The 23,855-nt window shown below is 42.2% G+C and overlaps 1 protein-coding gene across 1 annotated transcript in view; it reads left to right on the top strand.

Annotated features, from left to right (window-relative positions):
* Window positions 1-23,855, top strand: part of LOC308057142 (uncharacterized protein) — a 42,766-nt gene that overhangs the window by 4,732 nt on the left and 14,179 nt on the right. Inside the window, 15 exon segments of the mRNA XM_080411293.1 lie at window positions 74-247; window positions 359-465; window positions 984-1,121; window positions 1,891-2,394; window positions 9,605-9,830; window positions 9,832-10,125; window positions 10,831-10,978; window positions 12,566-12,627; window positions 13,754-13,856; window positions 15,495-15,523; window positions 15,631-15,697; window positions 15,785-15,829; window positions 19,929-20,014; window positions 21,975-22,928; window positions 23,615-23,727. Coding sequence (XP_080267419.1) covers window positions 74-247; window positions 359-465; window positions 984-1,121; window positions 1,891-2,394; window positions 9,605-9,830; window positions 9,832-10,125; window positions 10,831-10,978; window positions 12,566-12,627; window positions 13,754-13,856; window positions 15,495-15,523; window positions 15,631-15,697; window positions 15,785-15,829; window positions 19,929-20,014; window positions 21,975-22,928; window positions 23,615-23,727 — 3,050 coding nt within the window.

The raw sequence follows: 23,855 nt of genomic DNA, 5'->3' as shown, positions 1-23,855 counted from the left end.
TTCCAGCATTGGGAAGCTGCGGCAATTGTAACAGAGTGCTGGCAGTTCTTCCTTTTTTGCGTGTTGTTCCCAGGCAGTACAGTGCCAGCAAGAAGAATGTGTAGCTATTCTGCTGGAGCACGGTGCCAACCCACACCTGGCAGATGCTGATGGCAACACTGCCCTTCACCTTGCTGTCCGATCTCCTAATACAACCGTAGCGGGGCTGTTACTTGAGCATAATGCCAATATTGATGCTCGGAATAAGGTAAATTTTTGTATTTGTTGAAGAAGTTCTTTCAAAAAGTTGTATTAGTATTTCTCTTGTAGGTTTTTTTTTTTTACTTTTATTTTTAAATTTATTTATCTGCCCTTTCAGGAGGGAAACACTCCACTTATTCTTGCTATCTCTGAACATCATGAAGATATAGCAGAGTTTCTTCTGCAGAAAGGAGCTGATGTGCATGCTCGAGATCACTGTGAAAGGTGAGTGGTTTGTCAAAACTCTTCATGGGTCTCTTTAGTATTCTTTAGGTTGGATTAATCAGAGGCATGAGAGTGAGCTCCGAAAAAAACCTGGGGAGCCACATAGCAGCTATTTCTGTGTGACTTGTGAAAGCCCATCTGCGCTTGGCTGTTGTCATACCTCAGTGGGTGCTTTCCTCGTTGAGGATTACAAGAAGGCATTGTCTGTGGTGGCCCTTCTGGCAGGAAACATGCTGGTAGCTCAGCAGCACTGCCTCAATTTGAAAAAACATCTCCTGCATAGTGGCATAGTTTGTATGTGAGTGTTGTCTATGTGGAAGCTTTGTCTGAAGATTGAAGGTTTGGTTGTTTTGACTCCCTCTTGCATTTTATGGTTGCTCTTAATATTTAATGAAAACTGCTTTTTCTTTTGCTCATTCAGTAATGAGGAAAGTAGTTTTTGAGAGCAAATAGGAATAAAAATAATTACACTGTCTGTGTCAAATGATCTACACCATAACATATTTTTGGTGTTTCAGAACCCCACTTATGACTGCAGCATCTGGTGGACAGCTTAATTTAATAAAAGTTCTTCTTCGATATGGTGCTGATCTTTTCCATAAAGACACTAACGGATGGACAGCTGAGGATTATGCTGTTACTCATGGATATTCTAGGTAAATTTTTGACTTTATTGTTAGAATAGGTTGTCAGTTGTCAGTGTGGCTTTTGAATGTTTTTGGTATCAGCAGCAAGGTTTAATGGTGTGTTGAAAGCTGTCCTGAAGCTGTGCTCAGTGACGTCTTCTGATACGTATCGTTCCCTGTGTCTAGTATTAATCTGGATGTTGAAGAAAATTTCCGCCCCGAATTGTCTGTTAGATTTCAAGTTTTGATGCTAAACTTGCACCTGCCCAGTACAAGCTCTAAAACATGTCTGTATCCTACAGTTACCCAGAGGTAGAACGTGGCAAACTGAAATGCATGTCAGTCCTCTCCTCAGACCAGCACCATTGTCCTTACTGACTTCCACTACAATGAGCAGGAACTACCAGCCTTTTGTTTCAGAGATCTAACAAATCCCTTTTGTTAAAGTCTTAAGCAGTTTCACCCCTCTTATGGATAGCTTTGTACCTGTGCGTATCCCTTCTCTAAGGTGGTTATGTGTGCTTAACAGCTCGGCTGAAAATACTGTGCCGAGCTGGAGCTTCATAGGTGTGGATATGCACCTCTAGAGTGAACATGACTGTAGTGAATATTGAAGTAGGTAGTAGTCGTGCAGTAAGTTCTGTGTGTATTACTCTCAGTGAATGCATACAAGTATATGAATTCATACGGTTATGAATACGTGTAGGGTGGATAACTGGCTGTTAACTGTTCTATTAAACTGTATAAGCAAGTATGTCGTTGTTTTTACCAAATACGTTTCTTCTCTTTCCCTATATAGTCTTTGTAAACAACTGGTGGCATACGCATTCCGGGGAGGCAGAGACGAAGGTGGTGCACAAGGCGACACAGTACCTGGCATTCCTCACCGGGCCAGAGCTGCTGGCTTGACGTTGGGTGCACCTGCTGTGGACAGAGGAGGTAGGATCTTTAATCACGCAGGAGCTCACGAGGAAAATCACTGTGGCCTTTTCTTTAGGGGGTTTGTGTTGTCAGCGCTCACTGTGTTTGCCGTTGACTTTAGTGGAGGCATCAGGTGGGGTAGCGCAAGAAGCTTTGTGAATATGCTGATTTGTTGCTGGTTGGAGGTGCTTCTTGTCAGGCGTGAAGGCAGCTGCGGTTTGTGTGCTACGGGGCCACTTACCGGGTTGTTGCGTTCTGCCTGCCAGATTGCCCATCTGTATAGGTTTTCATACAGAGAGAGAAGGGGGACAGGGAAGGAACTAGGTGAGAGTGGTTTTGGTTTTGGGGTGTGTACTTGTACCTGTAGATGGCCATTCAGATTGTGAAAATGAATTGCAAAAGCAGTAGGTTCATCCTGAGTAGTTGTTCATCTTCCTGTAGTTGGGAAGCAACAGATGAGTTAGCAGGACTGTACATGTCTTGTTGATATCCACTGAGTTTGTGCAGTGGTGTTTTAATATTAATAGTTTCACCTGCACTAAGCTGCCTTTAGTGAGTTGTCTTATTTCTCAGCATCAGTTATGATTGTTTCTGTGTAGGTGCTGTAGAGACATACTTAGGAAAAATCGTCTTGGAAAAGTCACTTTGTTAGAAACAATAATGCAACTTCTGTGTGTACTGTATCTTCATGGACATAGTTTGATTCCAGTAAAAATAAATAACACTTCTACTTCCAGTAATTTTATGAAATAAACGTTAAAAAGTCCATATTAACTTGTGATCCAGAAAAACAATTGAAGATCCAGAAAAACAATTGAATTGCCTTGTTATCAAAAAATTAGCTCCTTCAGTGAGTTCATTTTAAAATAAAAAAAAAACCCAACTCCTTAATTTTTAAGATCCAGTCTATGCTTATGAGCTCATATAGCCCTAGAGGAATCTTAGAAAACTAATCTTTTAATATAGATCGAACTTCTTGTACTTTACTCAGGCCCTACAGTGGGAAGTTCTATCCTTTCTGGTTTTTTTAAGGGTGTTACATCAGAACTTTGTGGCAAATGGGCAGCAGACAGTGTTCAAACACAGTTTATTACTCCTTTTTTAAATATGTTGTGAAATATGAGCAAAACATGAGATATTTTTCCGAGTTCACTTTTCCCAGATAGGGGAATTTAATTTAGAGCCAAACTTTGTTCCTTTGACTTAGGACTAGTTATTTTGATCTAGTCAGTGATGTGTAAAGTTTCTTGATAGACTGAAGGAAGATGCGGAGGTTTTTATATTTTATTTTATTTTTGGAAAGGGCTTGGTACAGGTAGTTTAATCAACAAAATGTTGCTTTTACCCAAACAGCACTCTGTGGCTGCCTCCTGTGCACATAGATCATTGCCGTGGTACCACATTGTGATGACTGACAGGCCTGGGTTATTTTAAAATATGTGGCTTGCAGAATAATACTGTTGTGTGATTCCAAAATTAATATGCCCTCAGGGAAATATGGGTTCTTGAACCAAGTAATTTTCTCAGTTCCTTGAAGACAGTAATACTACTAGCATAAGTCCACAATGTTACGGGAAATCCTCACTTGAAGAGGCATAGTAAGTGTGAAGAGAATATTTATGTGGGTTAAGGACTTGGGAGGAGAAAGAGTGCGCTGTGGTCTCAAACTGTTTATAGTAGGGCTTGTTTTTCTTGAGTAGTACGAATCTTTTTCTCCTTGTGCTGAGTCTCCTGGAAAATGACCCCGGCCTGTTGAGTGAGAGGGATTAGTAGCATGCAAGGAACACTTGGTGGCATTGATTCTGCAGTCTCTTGCTTGCACACACAAAGCGCAGGTCCTGCATCATGAGTCCCTTTGACAGGCTGCAGTAAAAGCTTTGAAGCCCCTGTTAGAGGAGAAGCTCAACTGATCGTGAGACAACGCAGGAATACCCACTTTGAATTCTTTGTTTTAATCTTGCTCTTCATTCCTGTTTTTCTGGGATTTTCAATGTAGTCCTTCCTCCTTTTGCTGCTACTTTTGCACTTGTTGAACATTGTTCAAAATATTCGCCTCTAGTGAGCAAGTCAGTATATTTAAGAAGTTGGCTCATGCTTATTTGAGTGTTTACTTTTTGTCAGAACATGAACCTTTTTGTTGATTACAGACAGACTTGCAAAAACCTCCAAATGAATGGCTTCCACCTCTAGCATATCGAATGACAGACTTCTCAGATTTGAAGTTGGAATTTCTTTGGCAAAAAGTAATTATGTATTTTTTCTAAAAGCAAGGGTTCAGATTTCTAGTATGTCTTCAGTGGCAGCTTTTTTTAGCTGCTGCACTGCATATTGGTGTATTGTTCCTACAGAAACCATTGGTTTTTCATCATAGAGCTCTTGGAAAAGAAACGAGTGCTTCAGTGTGCTTTATATCTGCTGTATCGCCTTTTAAGAAAACTGAGAAATGGAGAAGGAATGAGAAACAGTCTTGAGGTCCTTTTTTTAACTCTTACATGTGTATTTTTGATAGGAGTCCTCTTGCCACATCCATTCCATGTATTTGTGGTAACATCAATATAAGCGGGACTCCCTGTTGCTCTGAGGCAAATGTTATGGCCTTGTCACACAGACATTTGGTGTTGGGTAGCTGCAATAACAGAACCACACCATTCATTGATATAAAAAATAAAATTTTACTAAGTAGGATGGGTAGAGCAGGTGGATGGTGATTTATATTCTAAAGCTTCTGTTCCACAACACATAGACACGCGTACACACACAAGCACACATGCATGACACTCACACCAGTCAGTGCACCCGTTTTGGTCCAGTTGTGGCCTGCCCTATAGCCCTGGGGGAACAGGGTATTCACTCTGACTGCTTGTCAAGCCTGCGTTCTGGCTGGTGGCGTAGCTTCTCTATGTGAACAGTTCAGCATGGTCAAATCAATATATGCAGGGCTTTTACCTTCAAACTGAGGTAGGAGGGGGCTGTGTTTGCATCAGGCACCATCTGACACAACTGGCTAGTGTATCTCCAAAGTTTGTTGGCACCTACAGATTTTTGGGATGCTTAGACGGAGGGATTTTAAGTGTGCCGTACGTATAAAACACTCTACAAATATGAAGGAATTGCATCGGCAGTCAGTGCTGGGCAAGGACTATTCAAGCTGAGAGAAGTTCAAAGTTGGCAGTACAGTAAACTGCCAAGAATCTGTTTCAGTGTTTCAAAATATTGGAATATAGGTATTCTACAATGGAGCAAGTAAATTAAGTTACACTGTTTGACACTGTCCCTTAAGAGTAGAGTTCTGTAGGTTGTGATAGGTTTGGCTTCTACTTCTTGTAACTGTAGAGTAGGCTGATGGTCACAGTACATTCTCCCATTGCTATAGCTTTGTTAATGTACTGGTTAGGTTTTCCAAATTTCTGGGAATTCACATTTATTCTGGTGCCCTTGTTTGGTCTGTCCTTGACACGCCTTTCCCTAAATGGATATAGGAATGCCACAATCTCCTAGCCAGACATCAAGAACAGGAAAAACAAAGAAAGGTATTCTATACAGTAGCATTTCAACTATGGAACATGTTGTGTGATGTACAAATACTAACACACCTGTGATGTTTATTATCTTAGAGGTCTCTATTCTGATGGTTTTGGTTTTATAAATCAGGTTTGAGAGCAGGGTTTGGGCACTTCTTGTTTGCGTGTTTTGCACGGGTCCTTTATTACTGAATTGAGTGATTGCTTTGTGTCATTAGTGATAGTAAATAATATTAAAAAAAATATATATGCTCTTCTGTTACTCCACAATGAAAATGGACTTCAATTAAAGTAGAAACAAGTGATCCCTAGATACTACTTTTCTAGATCCCATTTCTACAGTAGGGCATCAAGATCTGTCTGAAAACTAGCTCATAAACTTTCTCTCTTGCTTTTTAAAGGAGAATGGGAACTGGTTTTGATCATTGCTTAAAGTTACTATCCATGGAAAGCAAAAGTTCAGATAACTTACTCAACATGATATGCCCTTTGTTTTCTTTTCCTTCTAATGATTTTGTCTAAGACATTTTGTCTAAGGTTTGGCTGTCATCATACAACTTTATGGAAGGCCACCAATCTCCTATTTATAAGCAACTTCATTTTGTGATGATAGTTAACGAGAACTAATTATCGAGGACTTGAGGAATGCTGAAATAGATACGATGTGGAGGCTCTATTTGTTTTTTTCCTTTCTGTCCTGGGAATTGAAGAGGCCTTTTATTTCATCTTAGTTGTTGGTAATTGAGAGGTTTTCGCACTCTTCAGGCTGGATTCCTAGAGTTCAGGTTTCTTTAGTACATCAGTGGTGTGCTAGAGTGCGCTATCGTTGAGTTTGCAACATGTGCATCTGGGCCACGCTGCCATTCGGAGGGATCTTGACAAGCTGGGTAAATGGACTGTCAGGCCTGTCTTAACAGAATTCAGCAAGGGCAGATGCCAAGTCCTGCACATGGAAAGGAACAACCATTTGCTACAGCACGTGCTGGAGCTGCCTGGCTGGAGAGCTGCTTTGCTGGGAATAGCCAGAGGGTCTTGGCAGAAAGTGAGCTGAGAATGAGCCAGCAGGGTGCCCTGCCGGCTGAGAAGGTTAACGGTGTCCTGGGCTGTATGAAGAGCAGCATAGCCAGGGGACTGAGGAAGGGGATTGTACGCTGCTACCTGGCAGTCCCTGGGTTGTGTCCAGCTCCCTGGGTATAATTTTGAGCCCCCAGTGCAAGAGAGAGTGGTCTTTCATCCGTGAGCGAGTTCAGTGGAGGGCCATCAAACTTTGCCAGGAGCAGGACTACTTGCCTTTTGGGGAGAGACTGGGGGAACTGGGCTTGTTCAGTGTAGAGAAGAGATGACTTTGAAGGGGACCCAGCAGCAGCAGCTTCCAGTACGTGTATGGAGAAGACAGAGACAGGTGCCTCCCAGTGGTGTGTCACATGAAGCAAAGGTACAAGAGGCATAAATGGAAACAAGAGAATTTCTAACGGAATGTGGGCAGCTTCACCATGGTGAGAACAGTAAAACAGAGAGGTTGTGCAGTCTCCCTCCTTGAATGGTTCAAGATCAGACTGGATAAAGCCCTGTGCAGCCTCATCTGACCTCAGAGCTGAGTCTGCTTTGAGGAGGCGGTTGGCTGAGAGACTTGCCGAGGTCCCTTGTGACCTGATTTATCCTGTGATCCTGTGTGCAAGTTGCTGTCTTAACATGGATGAAAGCTTGGAGCGTAGTATAGAGTGCCCTGGTTACGCCTGTTTTGCCTGTTGAATACCCTTTTTGGTGCAGTGTAGAGAACTGCTGGGGATTCTTCTATGTGAGGATAAGCTTTAGATCTTGGTTATGCTTTTTGATGTTTTTTACCTTTTCAGGATAACCTGTAAGTGGGTAGAGCACCAGCTAGTATAGTATATAAACCAGTAAAATCTCTGTCAACAGTGTGTGCTTGTGTGTGCAGTAGTACTTCAGCAGTTCATTTATTTACTGTCTTGCTAAAGCACCAGTATTTTGTTAACTGTTTATTAACACAGCATATTCATGCTATGCTGGCTTTTTTTAGTTTAGAGGTAGTTCTTAAACTTTTGGGTATAAAAGTTCAAAGGAGATAAAACTCTGGTCTTTTTTGTTTTGTCAATTCAGTGTGACTTGAAAAAGCAGTTGTTTGGAAATGCATGCATTCATTCATGCTGTCTTACGTTAAGTTGACTCCCCAAAGTTTCATTCTGTTATGACATGTAGAGTTGTCCAGGTTAAATGTTTGTATGTGCTGGTTAATTTTTAGCATGCCAAATCTAATTTCAACCTGTCAATTCATGTTTGCACAGCAATAGATGACTTGTCGCAAGGAGACTCAATCAGGTAAGACTTTAAACATACCCAGCACATACCTGAGGAATGACTGGAGAGACACAGTACTCATTTTGCTTTACTTTTTAAGAAGCTTGGAGAAAGAGGGGAGTGATGTCAGTTGGCATACTTCTGAGGAAGAACTCGATTTTACTCCCAAGGTATGGTGTATTTACAGTAAATGTCCTATAGAAATAAGTGATCTGAAGGCAAGTTTTCTGGGGGATTGAAAGAAACTACAGTTCTAGCCAATATTGTTTTCTCCTTAGAAGCACTCTCTGACCTGCCAGCCTTTCTTCTGCTGTGAGTTTTTCCTAAAAGACCTTGTAGCTGTGGCAGATCATGCAGCAGATTTGTGGTTTGAGGCAAAAGAGCAATAGGCGATGAGATAAATCACCACAGTTTTATTTGTTCTTGGTCATTTGAGTCAGATTTTCAGTTTATAAGTTACTAATATAACCTGTTCTGTTCTTCCCCAAACACTGTTAATGTTTCCTGTAAATTTTTAGATAGAATCCTAACCGATAAAGGGCACTTTTTAGCGAAGATGTACTGAAATCCTTCATCACTTAGTTCTCCTTTCCTCCTCATCAGGTTACTCAAGAGTGCTCAGTGGATGAGTAACTCAAATGGGTCATGTTTTTTCTTCTATTGAGATGGCATTCTGTGCTTGCACGTAATCTCACACTGCATGTTTTCCCTCTTCTTTTTTTTTGAATGCTTAGGTAGTATTCTTTTTGTCAGCTACAAGCTCTCAGGCCTGCTTTTTTTGCTAGTGTTCTGAAGAATTATTAACTTCTGCAGTGATGTCTGGAACATCTGTTCTGTTGCTCTGGGATTCTGCAGCAATGAGGAACCAGTGTTCTAGTTCAGCCTACTCTGTAATACTGGAGGTGCAAGCATGTTTAGTTTTAACATGATTTCATTTTCTTGCACTGATTTAAATATAAATTATGCATTTTTTGGCATGTTTTTGAAATGTAAGGATATTCTGGTAAGTGTACTTGCAGGGACTAATTAATGCATTAAACCTAGGGTTCTTAACAGTTACTTCCCTTGTGCACAATTGCAAGTAAGCACCCAGAAGCTGCGATCTTAAATATAACTGAATTTTACTGAAGTACTACAAATATTAAACCCAGATTTTTAAAACTGCTATGCATGTAACCATAGTTTTGGAAACAATTTTCAGAAGGGTGCCTGCATGGTATTTTGGGGGTGAAATACTCACTGAATTGCATATGTGAGGAGTGTTTTTGTAGTTAGAAGTATAGGATGGAGCCAGCACCTGACCACTATCAAAAGGACAGCCTGATTACATTTAGTGTTCAAGGTTTGTTGTGACCAAAGGATTTGTTGTTGTCGTTAGTGTTCTAAAAGAAAATAATCATTTATTTACAGAAGCTGCAGAAGCCAAATTTGACATTGTTAATGAATGTTTCCCAGCAGTTCAGGAAAAACAGTAAGCTATTTGGAACAGATTGCATAGTATACTAATGTTTAAAAAACTACTTAGCAAATCTACTTTTATATAACTCTTTTCCTATAGTAAATGAGAAAAGTAGCATTTTGAAAACACAGCGCTTAGGCATTTCAGAAAACATAAGTCATGTTGTTAAAATGAAGGTATTAATCCCCTCCTAAGCCTTTGTCCCTGGCCAAGTCCTTTCTCCATCCTGCCCATCCTTGACTTGGTTCCTTTTCCAGACGTTCCCAGATTACTCCATTAATCTGGTAACATGCCTGTTGCCATTTCCATAACTCCTTTTGTTGTTTTGACATAACTGCCATGTCTCCAAAGACGGTGAATAATGAAGTATCTTGCAAGTCGGTACCAAAGCAAACTGTCTTTCAAAATCTAAATAATCTGCAAGATCAACAAGAAAGTTGGAACAAGAAAAGCATGATTGGGGTGAAGTTTCACAGAAATGATGACTCCCTTTTTGCAGAATCTAAGATGACAAACTGGAAAAAAAGAGACACCTCAGCTTCTCTCAGATAGTTGTGGTCTTAAGGAGAAAAAGTCAAGCTTCAGTAATGGCTTTGAAAGTGATAATAGTTCTTTGTCAGCAGGAAAAAACCCAAGGCTTGAAAGTCAAAGACCAAACTCTGTCTTTCTTGAACACGTGGATGATGAAGATACAGAAGAAGAGCAATGTGAAGTAGATAACAAAGTCTGTGAAGCCCTGAAACAAGAAAGTGAACGCTTGTGCTTGAATAGGCATGAAGAAAACGTAAGAGCAGCATTTCACTCGGGCACCAAAGTAAGTTATATAAGGATGATTCAATCACAAAGGTATTTTCTAAGGGTGATAAAGGTAAGAACCAAAAGGTAAACTGGATTTCTGTTAATATTTTGCGTATATCCATCTTTTGATCTTCCTTTTTTTATATTAGAAAATGCCTTTACTCCTAACCAAAGCAGTTTCTTAGGTATAAGAATAATATTGGGCAGTATTTTCAATATTATTTTATTGGTTGCAGTGGTTTTGCAGGAAAACAAATAGGCAGTATAATTTTTCTGACATAAATTCAGTTTTTCTCAGTTGTATGTACAGTTTTTATCTGTCAAGATTTATTGCCATTTAGTAAAATACCTGGTGTGATGGCTGAAAGTGAGGAACCAAAAAGTTTGAGTAAGATTGAGAGCAGGAAGTTAGTGATTTTCCTGGAGCAAAGTAGAGGAAAAGGAGCGTGTTCCGGAACGATGTACTGAAATGAAAGCTAGAGTTAGGCTGACGTGAAGAATTGCTTCTCGGGAGCTTTGCAGAACCAGGGGTGAGACTTAGGGCTAATGTCATTGCTGTCTTCTGATAGAGTCCCATGGAAAAACTGAAGGCCTTGTAAAACAAAGCTCAACAAAGTTTCCCTGTTGTCTTACACAGGAAAAGCATTTTTAAAGTTGTCGATGGATGGCTAAGAAGGTGCTTGTTTCTGCTATTTCCAGCTGTTTGGTCAATCTCTTCTAGGAAAAATCACCTGAACGGGAAGAAGAGGAGAAGGAGCAGGAAAAGGAAAACACTGGTGAAGAGCTACAAACTGCAGTTGTTGAGGGTGTGAAAAACTCTATTTGCAATGATAGCCATCAAATCCACAGTGCTTCCAAAGACGACACTGGTAAGAGAAGTGAGTTAGTGAATACTGATCCCAGTTCTTCCTCTATAAATATTAATGCACAGAAAATGAACTGAAATGGTGATTGACTTCTGAAACAGTAAGTTTTTCCCTTGCCTGTGAACCCTAGTGGGCATTGGCAAGGAGGAAAGTAGCTTTTGTTCCTTTTCATTCATTCCTGAAGAACAAATTGTGGCCTTGGATTCCAAACGATGCTACATGGAGCAGGTGTCATTCTTGGTTTTTTTGCTGTGTTCTCCCTGAAGCGATCAGAACAAAACGCACGGTTGAAAAAGAGGAGGATTAGAGAGTCTTGGGTGTGACAGTAGTATTCCCCTTTCTGGCCCGTACTGTCAGACTGAAAAGTTGTGATTGCTTTTGGCTGAAGCCTGGGAAAGATTTGAGTCAATCTGAGAGAAAGCTGTTCTGTTCCAGTGCCTCACCTTGTCCAGTTTTAAAACGTAGAAAGTCTCTCCAGTGCCACGCTTGTGTGTGCTCGAAAGCATTGCCATGTCAGTCAGGGCTGAGCACTCTGGTACTCACCTCAGGTCTTGGAGCAGGAGGAGAAGGCACACTTTCCACTGTCTGTCTCCAGAGAGTAGAGTGTTGTGGTAGATGTTACCAGAGCGTGTGTAGCTGCTGATCAAATGCTACAGAGCGGGCCTGGCAGAACCTGCTGTATTCCAGGTGTTGTGCCTATACATGCTCTTCTGTCTGTGCATTTTACCATAAGCCTGCATTTGGCACAGTGTGAGTAAAGTAGTCCTAGCTGAGGCTGGAACCAGCAGTTCCCCTCTGCTAGGACGGGTGCCCTCGCTGGTCTCTAGCTCCTTTCCCGTTTTTTGTGTGCATGTCTCCACAAGAGCGAATCCTGAATCAGTTTTACCTAACGGACTAGCTTAAAAGAGAGAAATGAAGATAGTTTAATCTGGCCAGGAACCTACTGAGACTGAGCCTTGCGTGTGCCTAGTAGAGAAGAGATTCGGATGTTAGCCCCCTGAGATAGAGACAAGTTGTGTGTTTGGGGTGAGATTTTGGGCGGTGAGCCTCTCCTCTTTTTCAATGGCAATGCTTAGGTGTCTACCTTCTGGGAAGGTGCAGGGTAAAAACTGCTGGTCAAGGAAGATCTTTTCTGGTAGTGCTACAAAAGGAGCATTGTTTCTTGGTGATTTTAGCGTGAAGATGTGTCGGGTGGTGTTTCTATGGTACTTCTTGTACAGTGGATGGTGGTAGTCTTCTGGAGTGGCAATTTCTGGAGCTGTGGACTGGAGAGCAGGTGACCTAAACTCTGTATGCCACAGGGCTGCAGCGTGCTGGAGCCTTTTCCTGAGTGTGACCCAAACACGTCTTCAGTGCTGCTTGTAGCTGTGTCAGCTGTTGTGCATAGCCATCTTCTGCTGGAGAGGTGGCGATCCAAAGGAAGGACCATGATGTTGTGTGCTGGGTGTGAAGAAACCCTTGAATTCAACACTCACTCCTTAGTTTGTCCTCAGCAACAGAACCGCTGTGCATCTTTTGGGCGCAGGGGTGATGGGGAAAAGCAGAGTGAAATAGAAGGGCTCAGTGTCTCACCTCTTACTGCCTTTGTAGGTGCCCTGACTGCGGTGGGAGCAGAGGAAGAGGAAGATGCTGAATCTCCCTGGGATTCTGAGGTATTTCCCGTGAAGGACACCGGGGTTCCCAGTGGGGCGGGGGTGGGGAGCGAGATCCAGAAGCACTCGGAGCTTGGGCCCTGCCGCGGCTGAGGCTTATTTCCCCTTCTCCTGGTTCTGCTGTATGTTTGTAACTGGGGGCCCTTGAAATACTTGTGCTGTGTGCTAGCTGTTCAGCGAGGCTTGGGATGAAGGTAGGTCGAGCTAATGATTTGGGTCTCGTGGCAACTGGCCCTTGGAGTTGGGTTTCTGGTACAGTATTGCGGCAGTGAAGTTTCTTGCTGCTTAAAATAGTCTGAGCTCCTCAGCGGGGCTGGCGGGATTGTTGCTTTTTCACCACACAACTCTATTCCGCGGACGTGTTCAGTGGTTGCCCTTAGGGTCTGCAGCCTAGATGATGAGCTGCTTTGGGAAAGAGCCTTTCTACCTTTTTGGCCCTTTTTGAGAGTAGCGTTCAACAGAAATACCACACGTGCTGGCTGTGTTTGCCCTTTTAGTTCTTCCTGTCTGTGGGAATGGGTTAGAAGAAAGCGGGCAGAGTCTGTAGCTTACGCCCTCTGACTTTTCTTGTGAGGAAGAAGGAACTCTTCCCGACCCGCTTCTTAAAAATACAAGGCTAAAATGCTGCTGGGTTGTTTTTGGGTTTTTTTTTGTAGCCTTGGTTTCTGTAAGCTTTGTCTTGCTCGTCTTTGTTCAGCCCAAATAGTCTTTGTTCAACCCTTGCAACTGGGAGTAGCAATGTGTTCGCTCCCCACTGCAGGACGTGTGCCTGGGGAACGTCAGCACAAATTTGAGTATCGGGTACCAGTTGGGTCCCCCCCAGACCTGCAGTTACGGGTTCGCAACCCACAGCTCGAGTTACCGTGTTAATTCTCCCTTGCGGCTGTGCAGTTTGCCAGCGTGACAGACTAGTTTAGATGAGTTGTGAGGTTTTTGCCTAAGATCTGAAAACACACAAGTCTGCTGTGATTTTCCAATATACTGTGTCTTGACGTGCCCTTTCCAAGGGGCTGATCAAAGGCTTTTGTGATTCCATGCTGTGCAAGTTGGCTTAGCAGGAACATTTTGCGTAGAAATGAGTTGAGAATTTGTACCGATGCTCACGCCCGTGTTTTATGCTCTACAGACGGATTCTGAAAGTCCGGAAGAAGGATCACCTGGTGTGTTGCTTCCAGCTGCAGACAGACACGGAGCACGCTCACGGATTGTTTCAGGGGAGCACCACACTGGTAACTTCCTGGTGGACTAAATGTTTGTCTGTAAACACGTATAGGCTGAAGTGAGCTTTTATCGATGTCTGTCTTAGGCATGCACTTACAGTGTGGGTGCGCGCTATAGCAATGAAGTGCTTAGTATTTGTTAATTAACACCAGCTGTCACGGCGCTTGCTGGCAAGTTGTAAAGGAAGTTACCTTGTTTGCGTTACGCGTGTCCTTTGGATGTGTTTGTATCTCTTTGGGTTCGGGTTCTTGTGGCATAGTGCTGAAAGTGTATGTGGTTTAGGGCTGACCTGTCTGAACACCTGGACATTCTTGGATGATAACGTAGCAGAAGAAAGCTATGATCTGGCCGAGCACTTTTCCCCCCCGTCTTAATTTTTGATACCTTACTGTGACGCTTTGCCTAGGAGCTAAAATGTGACTGAAAGTTCAGGGTTTGTTGTGAAGGGCTTCTGCCTGTAGTTTGCGACGCTGTCTCTTGAGCATCTGGAGTGTAGAATGGCAGGGAAGCTTTGCTGTTGGCGTAGAACTCTCATCTGAAGGATTTCTCCTTTACTAAACGGTCAGTCGTGCTTGTAGTGTAAGTACAATAGAACAGCTGAAGAAGCGAATCCAGTTTTAGTTTAGTAAGCTGGAAGCAAAACTTTAAAAGCTCCTGGGAGCTTGTAAATCCCCTTGCTGAGTAGTTGTCGTGCTTTGTATGATTCTACTAAGAGAAGTTTAAAATCAGTGTAAAAAGGAGGTAAAAGGTGATTACGCTAATCTTTCTAAGGTTTTTCTATACTGCTAGACCACCAAGTTTACTGAAATCAAACGCTGTTTGCTTTTTAACCGTTTTTGTAAACATGAAAATAACGCTGTGGAGCCATTCTTAGTAACATTTCATGCACTTCTTTCATGAGAGGACTCAAACTGTAAGATGACTAAAGCAGAGGACTTGAGAAATATAGGTGGGCCAGTAGATTGTGTGGGTTTGTAAACGATTTCCATGTTGGACAAAAATTTTTAAAAACTTACATATTTGGAACTGTGCTATAAATGCAGATTACAACCAATTGTAATGTGTTGGGTTTTTTCCTTTCCACACAAGCTAGACCCGAACAACCTGATAAGAACTAGTTTGCTTCTACCTCATTGAATGATGTGTATGAGGTGTCTGTGTCTGCACCCACGTTTCCTCTGTCCCATCGATGGAAAGGCAAATACTCCTCAACATTAAACACTTGTAGGATAATGGCAGTCGTAGTGCTGCTGGACTGTTTTACGGTAATTCGTTACAGCAGACCAGCTTTGGCTTTTGAAATAATCTTTGTAGAAGGCAGGATTCAGCTCCTCAAAATAAGTATTTTGATCTTGTTGTGTTAACAAGCATGTCCTTACTGCTTCCTATGGATTGTCCTAGTTCTGTGAGTATTATTTCTTAAATCCAAGGCGCACGATGGGAAGCGTGCATTGTCCATTTCTTGTATGCTGATACAAATGCTGGATGATGAGGTAAATTGAATGTTAAGTATCGCAGTCTCGATGGAATAAAGCTTGCAAGTAATACTTAGTTGTAGAAACTACTGATGTTGAATGGAGTAAAAATTTTATAAATCAAATAAATTTGAATAAAATAACACTTTCTTAAACATTTTTCACTTCCAGGCTTTTTGGAGAAACCCAACAATTCCCAGGTAAGTATTTGTTCATGTCAGACTGACTACTTGTCCTGCTTATTAAATGTTACAGAGTTACCTTAAGTGTGGTTTTTTTTTTTTTGTCATTGGATTGTCTTTCATAGCTGAAGGCCCCTGAATCTGTTTTGGAAATGAATGAAACCTCTCCTAACAAAAAGCAACAGAAATCAGGTAACGTTCACTTCATGTGGTTCTGGGTTTAGCTTCATAATCTTTCTAGATAGGAGTATATATTAAAGCATCTGATTTGTTTTGCAGATCTTTTGGAGGAACTCGGCTTAGGAGATGCAGAAGATGTTGAAGGTATTCATAAAAATCTCTTTGTAGTGTTCTTTTATGGACAGACACTTTGTACTTGCAATTTTCTTTCTAATATTAAATTAATGGCTCTAGCAAGGCATCCCGGGAGCAGAAGGTCTACTGAAATAATCCTCGGTGTATGTGTTTGCTCCCTCCTCTAGTCTGCTGTTCAGCACTGTCCATACCCTTCCACGATGTATGCTTCCTACACCGTACTTGCTGTCATCTCCCCTTTTCAGGCAGTCCTGAAGTCTGCTTTTCTTTCCGTGGCTCAACCCCCCCCCCCCCCCCCTTCCTGATTGTCTTGGTCCTTTGAGCATGTGCTGTGGCTGATTCCAGGCTAGGGATCTGTAGGCTAGGCTGTCCAGGAGCTGCAGGTGAGCCACAAAGGGTAATTCTTGGGCTCGTGCCGTAGCTGTAGTTTTCAGGAAATATTACTTGCCTGGCTTTATCTCTACCTGCCTGGCAGTTGTTTTGAAACATGTACAAACACGTTCCTCTGAGGCTTCCCTCTCTTGTTTCATGGAAAATGACCAGCAGGCTCAGAGGCAGGGGAGGGAGGTGAGGAAGAGAGACAAGATGGGAGGAAATTAGTGTCAGCCTGTTTCAGGAATTCTCTTTTCTTTGGAAACAAGGCTAAAGTTGAGGCGGCTAGCTGGTCGGCTATGTATTGGAGAGAGGATATGTAACCTTAATGGGGTTTTTTTGTTTCTTTGTTCTGAGGTTTATTGATTTGTATAGTTGATAATTTGTGTTGTATTTTGTATTAATCGCTCTTGTTAATGATGAGAAACAATTTGCCACTCAGGTTTTAGAGTTTCTACAATTGGCTATTGACAATATAAACCAGAGAGAGGTGAACAGATATGTAGACAAGTAAGTGGACTTGTAACTTCTAAGTATAGAATACAAATAGTTCCAAGTTCTTTGGCATCTTCGCTTTAGGGGAAGAAAAAAAAAAAGTATTGTTGTTCTTTTGACAATAATAGAGATGAAACTTCTCTCTAGGAGATGTATCTTCCTCCTTCTCCTCTCGCTCTTCTCCCTCTCCTGTATTTGCAATGGGTAAGCAACAGGTCCTCTCTTGCCCTTTATTTTGCAGTGACAGTGTTCTGGTAAGACACACAAATACTTGTTAGAGGTTGTTCGGTTAAAACTTGAGTTTTGGTTATGTCTGTATTCCACAGTAATGTGGAGTGTAGCCCCCGAATGGACCAGTACGTTACAATTTTACAAACACAGAAAGGAAAGGTTGCCTTTTCATGGCTTGTTTCATGTCGGCTGTTTTTCCTCTGTGGCTTTATTCATTTGCGTCATGCTGGTTTTTAGCCATATGTTACCTTGAAGGTCAGGTGCTAAGAAGTAGATGTAAAAATTTCTTTCTTTCAAACATTTTATGTTTGGATTTGGGTTTAAGCAGTTTAGATTGCTTCAGCAAAGCATCATGATTCCCGCAGCACAAATATTTCTGACTCTAAAGGGGTTGAATGCCATCCTTGACAACTTGATTTCATAAATCTGGAGAACAGGTACGGTATCTTGCATAATTAAATATCCAATGAGAGGTGGAATTTCCCATTCTATTTACTTTGTTACTGACTCATAGTAATACATTCTTAAAATTATTTTTGAGTCAAAATAAAATAGGGGTGTTCTCATGTTTTCTGTATAGCAAAGTAGCTGCTGTCCACTGTAATCTGCAAAAAGTCGTTATGTACATTATGTACAATTTATGAAGAGGGAAGTCTCAGAATAGAGTGGAGAGGTAAAGACTAAGTGGAAAGAACTACGATGACTAGAAGTCATCTTTCAATGCTAGCTAGAGAGCAGAGAGAGTAAAAGGTGGGGGAATGACAGGCAAAAATACTGGAATCTGGTTTACCCTGTGAATTTTTTATATACGTTTTTTTGAATGACGGGCTCTTCAGAAGCCTTGGAGTAGGGTTCTGTCAGTGTTTTAACTAAGAATTTCTCCCTGTGCTAAAAGTGAAGAACTCTTGACAATGAGGAGTCATCCTCTTTCACAGTGTTGACAGAAGCCAGTAACACAGAAAATAGACTCATGAATTACTGCTCCAAGAAAAGAAGAAATTTTACTTGCAACAGCTAATGGGAGAAGTCCTTAGCTTTTTGGTTGATGTTTTTTGAGTTATTTTTCCAGTGGTTGGAAAAATAATTACTGACTAGAGCTACCGACACGATGAGAACTGGAATTTTGCAGACAGAAGAACACTGTAGCCTTTCACCTTTCCTGCTTCTTCCTTGTTCTGTACCCATCATACAGAAATGTCAAGGCTGATTAAACCCTATGGAAAAGGATTCTTAGGGGCTCCAATGTTGTTAAAATCTTACCTAAAAAGGGAGACTTCAGGCTCAAATAGCTGCTGCTGAAAACTTTCCTGTTGACCGTGACGGGCAAGGCTGAAGAGGAGTTAAGGGTTGCTTTTCATTCTAGCAGCATGGCGCCTAATTTTGAAGTGACTGCACTCTGAAACAGAATCCAGAAGACGAAGACACCTACGTACTCTGAACAGAGAATGTGACTTGCATCCTTAGAAGGCCCGTACAAAACAAAACCCAGGGTGCTCGCAGGTCTGCTTTTATCCAGCTTTCAGGCAGATACAGTTGACCAGAAAAGCTTATTCAGTCTGTGTTGTGCAGGCAGGAGAGGTGTCACAGCTGTCCTGCATCCACAAAATATTGAAGTCTGTCTTCTAAGCAAAATTGTGGTGTCCATGTTACATGATGGGAGTGATGGCGCATATCAAATTGTATGGTAGGAAGCTGCCTGCATTTTTCTGTTTGTGACCCGAGTGAACATTGGTGAAGTGACAGAAGAAGTCTGGTAAGCGTACCTTCGTGGAAGGAGAGTAGGAGCAGCCCCGTCTGTCTGACCGACTGACCACCCGCTGCTGTACGTGGGTGGAGAGGCTTCTAGGAGTAGCACGTAGACAATGAAAGTTTGTAATAGGAGTCACCTACAGGAGAAAATGCCAAGAGTGAGGTTGGCCCTGTGACTCATAAATAGTGAACCCTTTTATAGTTTTATGATTTTATCTATGTTCTTCCTGTCTTGCTCGCTTTTCTTGTGGGAAGAATGTTGTGTCCCTCTCCAGCAGCGAAGCTTTGTGTATTGAAAGGCTATTAGGTAGAAGCCATAGGATTATGGAGCAGGAAAGGAGATTAAGTGATTGAGGTGAAAAGAATCCATCTCTGTTTTTAGATGCCACACTTGACCTGCTGGGACTTGTTTCTTTCTGAATACTTGTTCCTTCAAAATGTTCAGTGTGCCTTCCACACAAACAATACAATGAGTTGCTGCTTCTCAGTTGTGTCTGGAACTATCTGGAGTCCAGTTCTCGGATATAACAGAGATTCAAGGTAGGCACCCCATAATGGGGAGCCCAGACTGAGTGAGTGCCTGCTTCCGAGGAGTTTGTGACCTGTCCAGTATTACGTAGAAATTCTGAGAGAGGAAAGGATGGAATCCAGTTTTCAACAGTAAAAACATCCGGATCATGGGTTATTTCTCCACATTTCACAAGCCTGTCTTTCATTCAGTGGCCTGTCCATGTCTTCTGGAACAGATGGGGCAGCAGTTTGACTGAAATACTCTGTCTAGATCCATGTCTAGAGACACATTTGTGTCGTGCAAGGAATAAAGCTGGGGTCTTCAAGATTTCAAGCCTGTGACTTTGTTGTTCATGATTTTCTGTGCACAACACATAGGGAAACTGAAATTGCTGGAGGAATACTGTGTGGCACACAGTGTGTCAGAGATACAGAGGTGTATATCTACGTATGAGAGAGAGACGTTATGCATGTTTAAGAAACAAGAATGGCCTCTTTGTGACCATATGTAGTGATTTTCAGCAAATTTCCCTTATACATTAAAAAGTAGAATGCCTTGGAAGAAAGGAATTCACCCAGATGCATCTTAAATCTGTATTATGATAATTTTCTCTTGGAGTGCACAAATTTGAGGGGATTTATTTTATGTTAAGATTTTTGTCACAAGTAGGATGATTCAAGATGCACGCTAGGTGTAAATAAGTAGTATTAAGTCATGCTGGTTATAAAAATGTGTGGTTTTTCACTGCAGGTGAGAACTCGGGATCTACCTTTCATATGTCATCATCAGCTGAAAAAGACGACGTGAAGGATGCCATTGAATATTATGGGGTGCAGGTATGTAAGCCCAAATATTTTGGATTACAATCTGATTCAGTAAGTTGTATTATACACTAAGGTAAAGAAAACTTACCAGTCAGTGAATAATGCTGAAGAGAGAGTCCTGTAGGTGAAGGCTGCGTTACAGTCTGAAGGAGAGTTGGATACAGTCATCTTACGGTGGGGTAAAATCCCTGTCACTATGTCGGATGCTTGCTGTTACACTGATTTGTTTTCAGTTGGTTTGCTTACATTTTGAGGGGTGTTTTTCCTCTTGTGCACTGCTAAGAAACAGTGCGGCCACATGTGGGTTTTTTTTTGCCTGTGCAAAATGCACATTCAAGTGAAGAGGGAGATTTGTCTATAATATGCTGATCTGTTTGAAACATGCCGGTCTTCCTCTTTGTAAGACAAAGGTCAAAGAGAACACCTTGAAATGTGGTGACCTTTCTGATGCTTCCCCAGCCTCTGCAAAATGTGCTCTTGTTTGGCCACGTGAAGTGTTTGAAAAGGGTTTTCTCGGAGGGTATCCTAGAGGGGAATAAGGCAGGCGTCCTGCTTGTGGCGGGCGTGCGGGGCAGGGCTGCACAGCGGTGTCTGGCGTCCTCTGGAACACCCGAAGGGACAGCGTAGCAAATGATTTCCACCCCACAGCCGGGCATCACGAGAGAGGGACGTGCCTAATTCTAGCAGGCAAAGCGCAGGACTTAAGCCTGTTGCAAGGTGGTAGTAGTTGGCCAGTGAGCTTGGGAAGGGGGAGGGTGAGACAGGTGGTGTCTGGCTGAGGTGCTCCTTCCCTCTTGTGAGCGGAGGGGTCTTTGCCGCGGGAGAACAGGGCCTGGCTGACGAGAGGAGCGCGAGGAGTGTGACGGTCTCAGCCCGCTGGGACACCAAGGCTGCAGGCCCTGTTCAGAAGGCACCACGAGGGGAAGGGGCGTGTGGGCAGGACTGTGACACGGGGCAGAAGCAGTGGGAGCTGTTGAGAAACAGAGCGTGGGGACAGGGACTTGAGGGGGCTGGGTAGGGTTAAGGCATGGTGCGGTTTTCCTGCGAGCTTGGGTTCCTGATTCCTGGGATGAGGGCAGGAGCAGGCAGGTTCCCCTAATAAATCCTTTCCTTTGCACCTTGGAGTGGAATTTATTATTTCTGAAGCTTGGGTGAAGAAATAATCCTCCCTTAGCCAGTTCTCTGTGTGGTGAACGGTAAGAAGCTTGTCATGTTCATTCCCGTTGGGTTAGCTTAGGTGGCCGGGGACTGTACAATGCCAGACAGTGGAGCGCGATGGAGGGAGGAGGGTAGGTGAGGAAAATGTTGACAGTTTTAATGAAAAATGGTATTAAAGCAATAAAACATGAAAAATAAACATGCTCTGTGACAAGCACCGGCAGTTACAGCAAGCAAGCAGGCTAAAAGGTAAAAGCAACCCTAATGCCTAGGCAAACCGAACCCAGGAAACTGCTGTCTCTGAGTCCTTCTCTTGTTAAGAAGATGGTGATGCAGTGAACCTTTCATTTAGTATCCCTTGATTTTTCTTATAAAAATGGCTTTCAAAATGCCTTATTTCTATTATAGGATGAGTTTGCAACAGAAATTGCATACATCAACTGTAATTTTACCAGATCTGTAGCACAACTAATTCAACCTTAAAGGCAGTATTATAGAGGCATGCACATACAAGAAAGCACTGTCATTTTAAAAGCTTTACACTTGAGATGTTTTAAATAATTTTATTATTTGGTTGTAGGTTTAAGGGGGTATTGTGTATTTGGGATGTTCACTTAGGTTTTAAGGATGTTACACTTCCGTTGTGTACGTACATTGTACATGTGCGTGGGTTCACAGAGTAGCTTATTGCCTGAAACTTCATCTTTGAAGTCATGCTTTAGTACTAGACATGTTAAAATGCAGTTTATTGCTGCAGGTTTTTTTGTAGATTCATTTCCCAATTGGCTCTTTATTCATGTTCCCTGTCATTCAGGAATCCAACACTGAGAGAGAAAAGGATCTGTTGTACAAGAATCAGTTACTACAAGATGAGATTGCTGTGCTAAGGCTAGAAATCAATCAAGTAAGACTTAGGCACCAGGAGGAAGAAGGAAAATCTTTAGAGGAAAATAAGACCTTGAAAGAAAAAAATGAAGCTCTCAAAAAGGAACTTAAACTGAACAAGGAAGCATTAACACAAACGGTTCTTCAGTACAATGCACAGCTGGACTTACTAAAGACAGAATCTGCAGTGCTGACTTCCAAACTTGAGCAGACAAACGAAAGTAAAGACAGACTAGAGACAGAAATCAAATCATTTCATTCCCGCCTGAATGCTGCTGTTCAAGAACTTGAACGTCATCGGTCATCAGAAAAGGATGCTGAACAAAGATTTCACAGAGAACGTGATGAATGGCATCGCTTGCAAGACAAGCTCCATCATGACCTCTCCGACACACAAGAAACCAACAAGAGCTTGTCTCAACAGCTGTGTAAAGCTGAAAGCAAAGCTAATAGGCTAGAAAATGAGCTTCACCAGTTGGAGCAAACCCTCAGAGAAAAAACTTTGCTTGTAGAAATGGCACAAAAAGAATTAAGTCAAGCCCAGCGTCAGGCAAAGGAATGTGATCGTGCTCAACAACTTGAGAAAGATCCAGTAAGCGAACTTGTAATAAAACAGGAGTCCTTGCAGGAGCGATTGGCCCAGCTCCAGAGTGAAAACCTTTTACTGCGTCAGCAGCTGGAAGATACACAGAGCAAGAGGATCATGAAAGAAGAAGTAGTGAATGATGTGCAGGACCGGTTTAATGATACTCTGAACAAACTCAGAGCTGATAGGGAAAAGCAAATTTATCTCATAGAAGAGCAAAACAAGGATTTAAATGCCAAGTGTACTGATTTAAGGGAACAAGTCTTCGAATATGAGACTGACAAAGTAGAAAGAGAGGTAAAGGATATGCTTAGAAAGAACAATTTAAAGTTTGTCCGTTCTTGAAATTATTTTGTTTCTACAGTGTACCTGGTATGTTATGTGCATGGGACCAAAGAATACTGATTTGTTCTGGTTTGTTATGTTTCTCTCGGAATTGCGGAAGGTTTTGGCAAACGGGATGTTAGTCCTCAGATCTAAGCAGAGAGCAGAAAAAAGGTATCCAAGTCTAAGCTTTGATCAAGAAAGGTGATTCTTCTTATTTAGTTCCTAAAATGTTGAAGAACTCCAAAAGATCAGATTCCTCTAGAAGCCCCTGCCTGCTGGTTGGTGGAAGATCCCATGAAAGCTTTAGATGGGTCAGTGTTGTCCCATGAAGTGCATACCTACGTAATCCCTACTGTGAGCAGAGGCACTGCCAAAAGTGTTCTCCAGCATCTTTTCCACCTTTTTGTCTAGAAGAGGATGGCCTTTGCTTCAGCGAGGGCATCTGTTTCTGTAGTTACGTATTGGTCTGTTTGATGTGAAACCTGAAGGGATGGAATAGCCTCAGGAATTCCGTCCCATGGCATTCTGTGGAACGTGGCTAACGGATAGAGACGTCCGGCAGCTTCTCTGTGGAGAGCGCTAGATGCACAGACTGTACGTCGGTATTTTTCCTGTGCTCTGTGTGTGTGATACATCTTTCTTTTCTCTTTTGAAAGTGCGAGAGTGAAAGAAAGGAAGTGAAGAAGCTGGTAGAGTTGAAACACCCAGTTGAACTACGTCTGGACCAAGAAATGAAAAGAAACTTCGATCTGCAGAAAGACTGTAAGAGGTACGGCTTTTTAGCGTGGTGAAGAGGTATCCCTGCGTAGAAGTCATGTTTTATTAAACTTTAGTATAAAAATAGGTGTACCTAACTGTGAGCAGATGCCAGCCTCGTGTTAGTTCTTGCAAGGTACT

This window comes from Falco punctatus, assembly GCF_963210335.1.
Source record: "Falco punctatus genome assembly, contig: scaffold_176, whole genome shotgun sequence".
Lineage (NCBI taxonomy): Eukaryota > Metazoa > Chordata > Aves > Falconiformes > Falconidae > Falco > Falco punctatus.
Note: the sequence above shows the minus strand (reverse complement) of the source record. Positions and strands in the feature narration are given on the sequence as shown.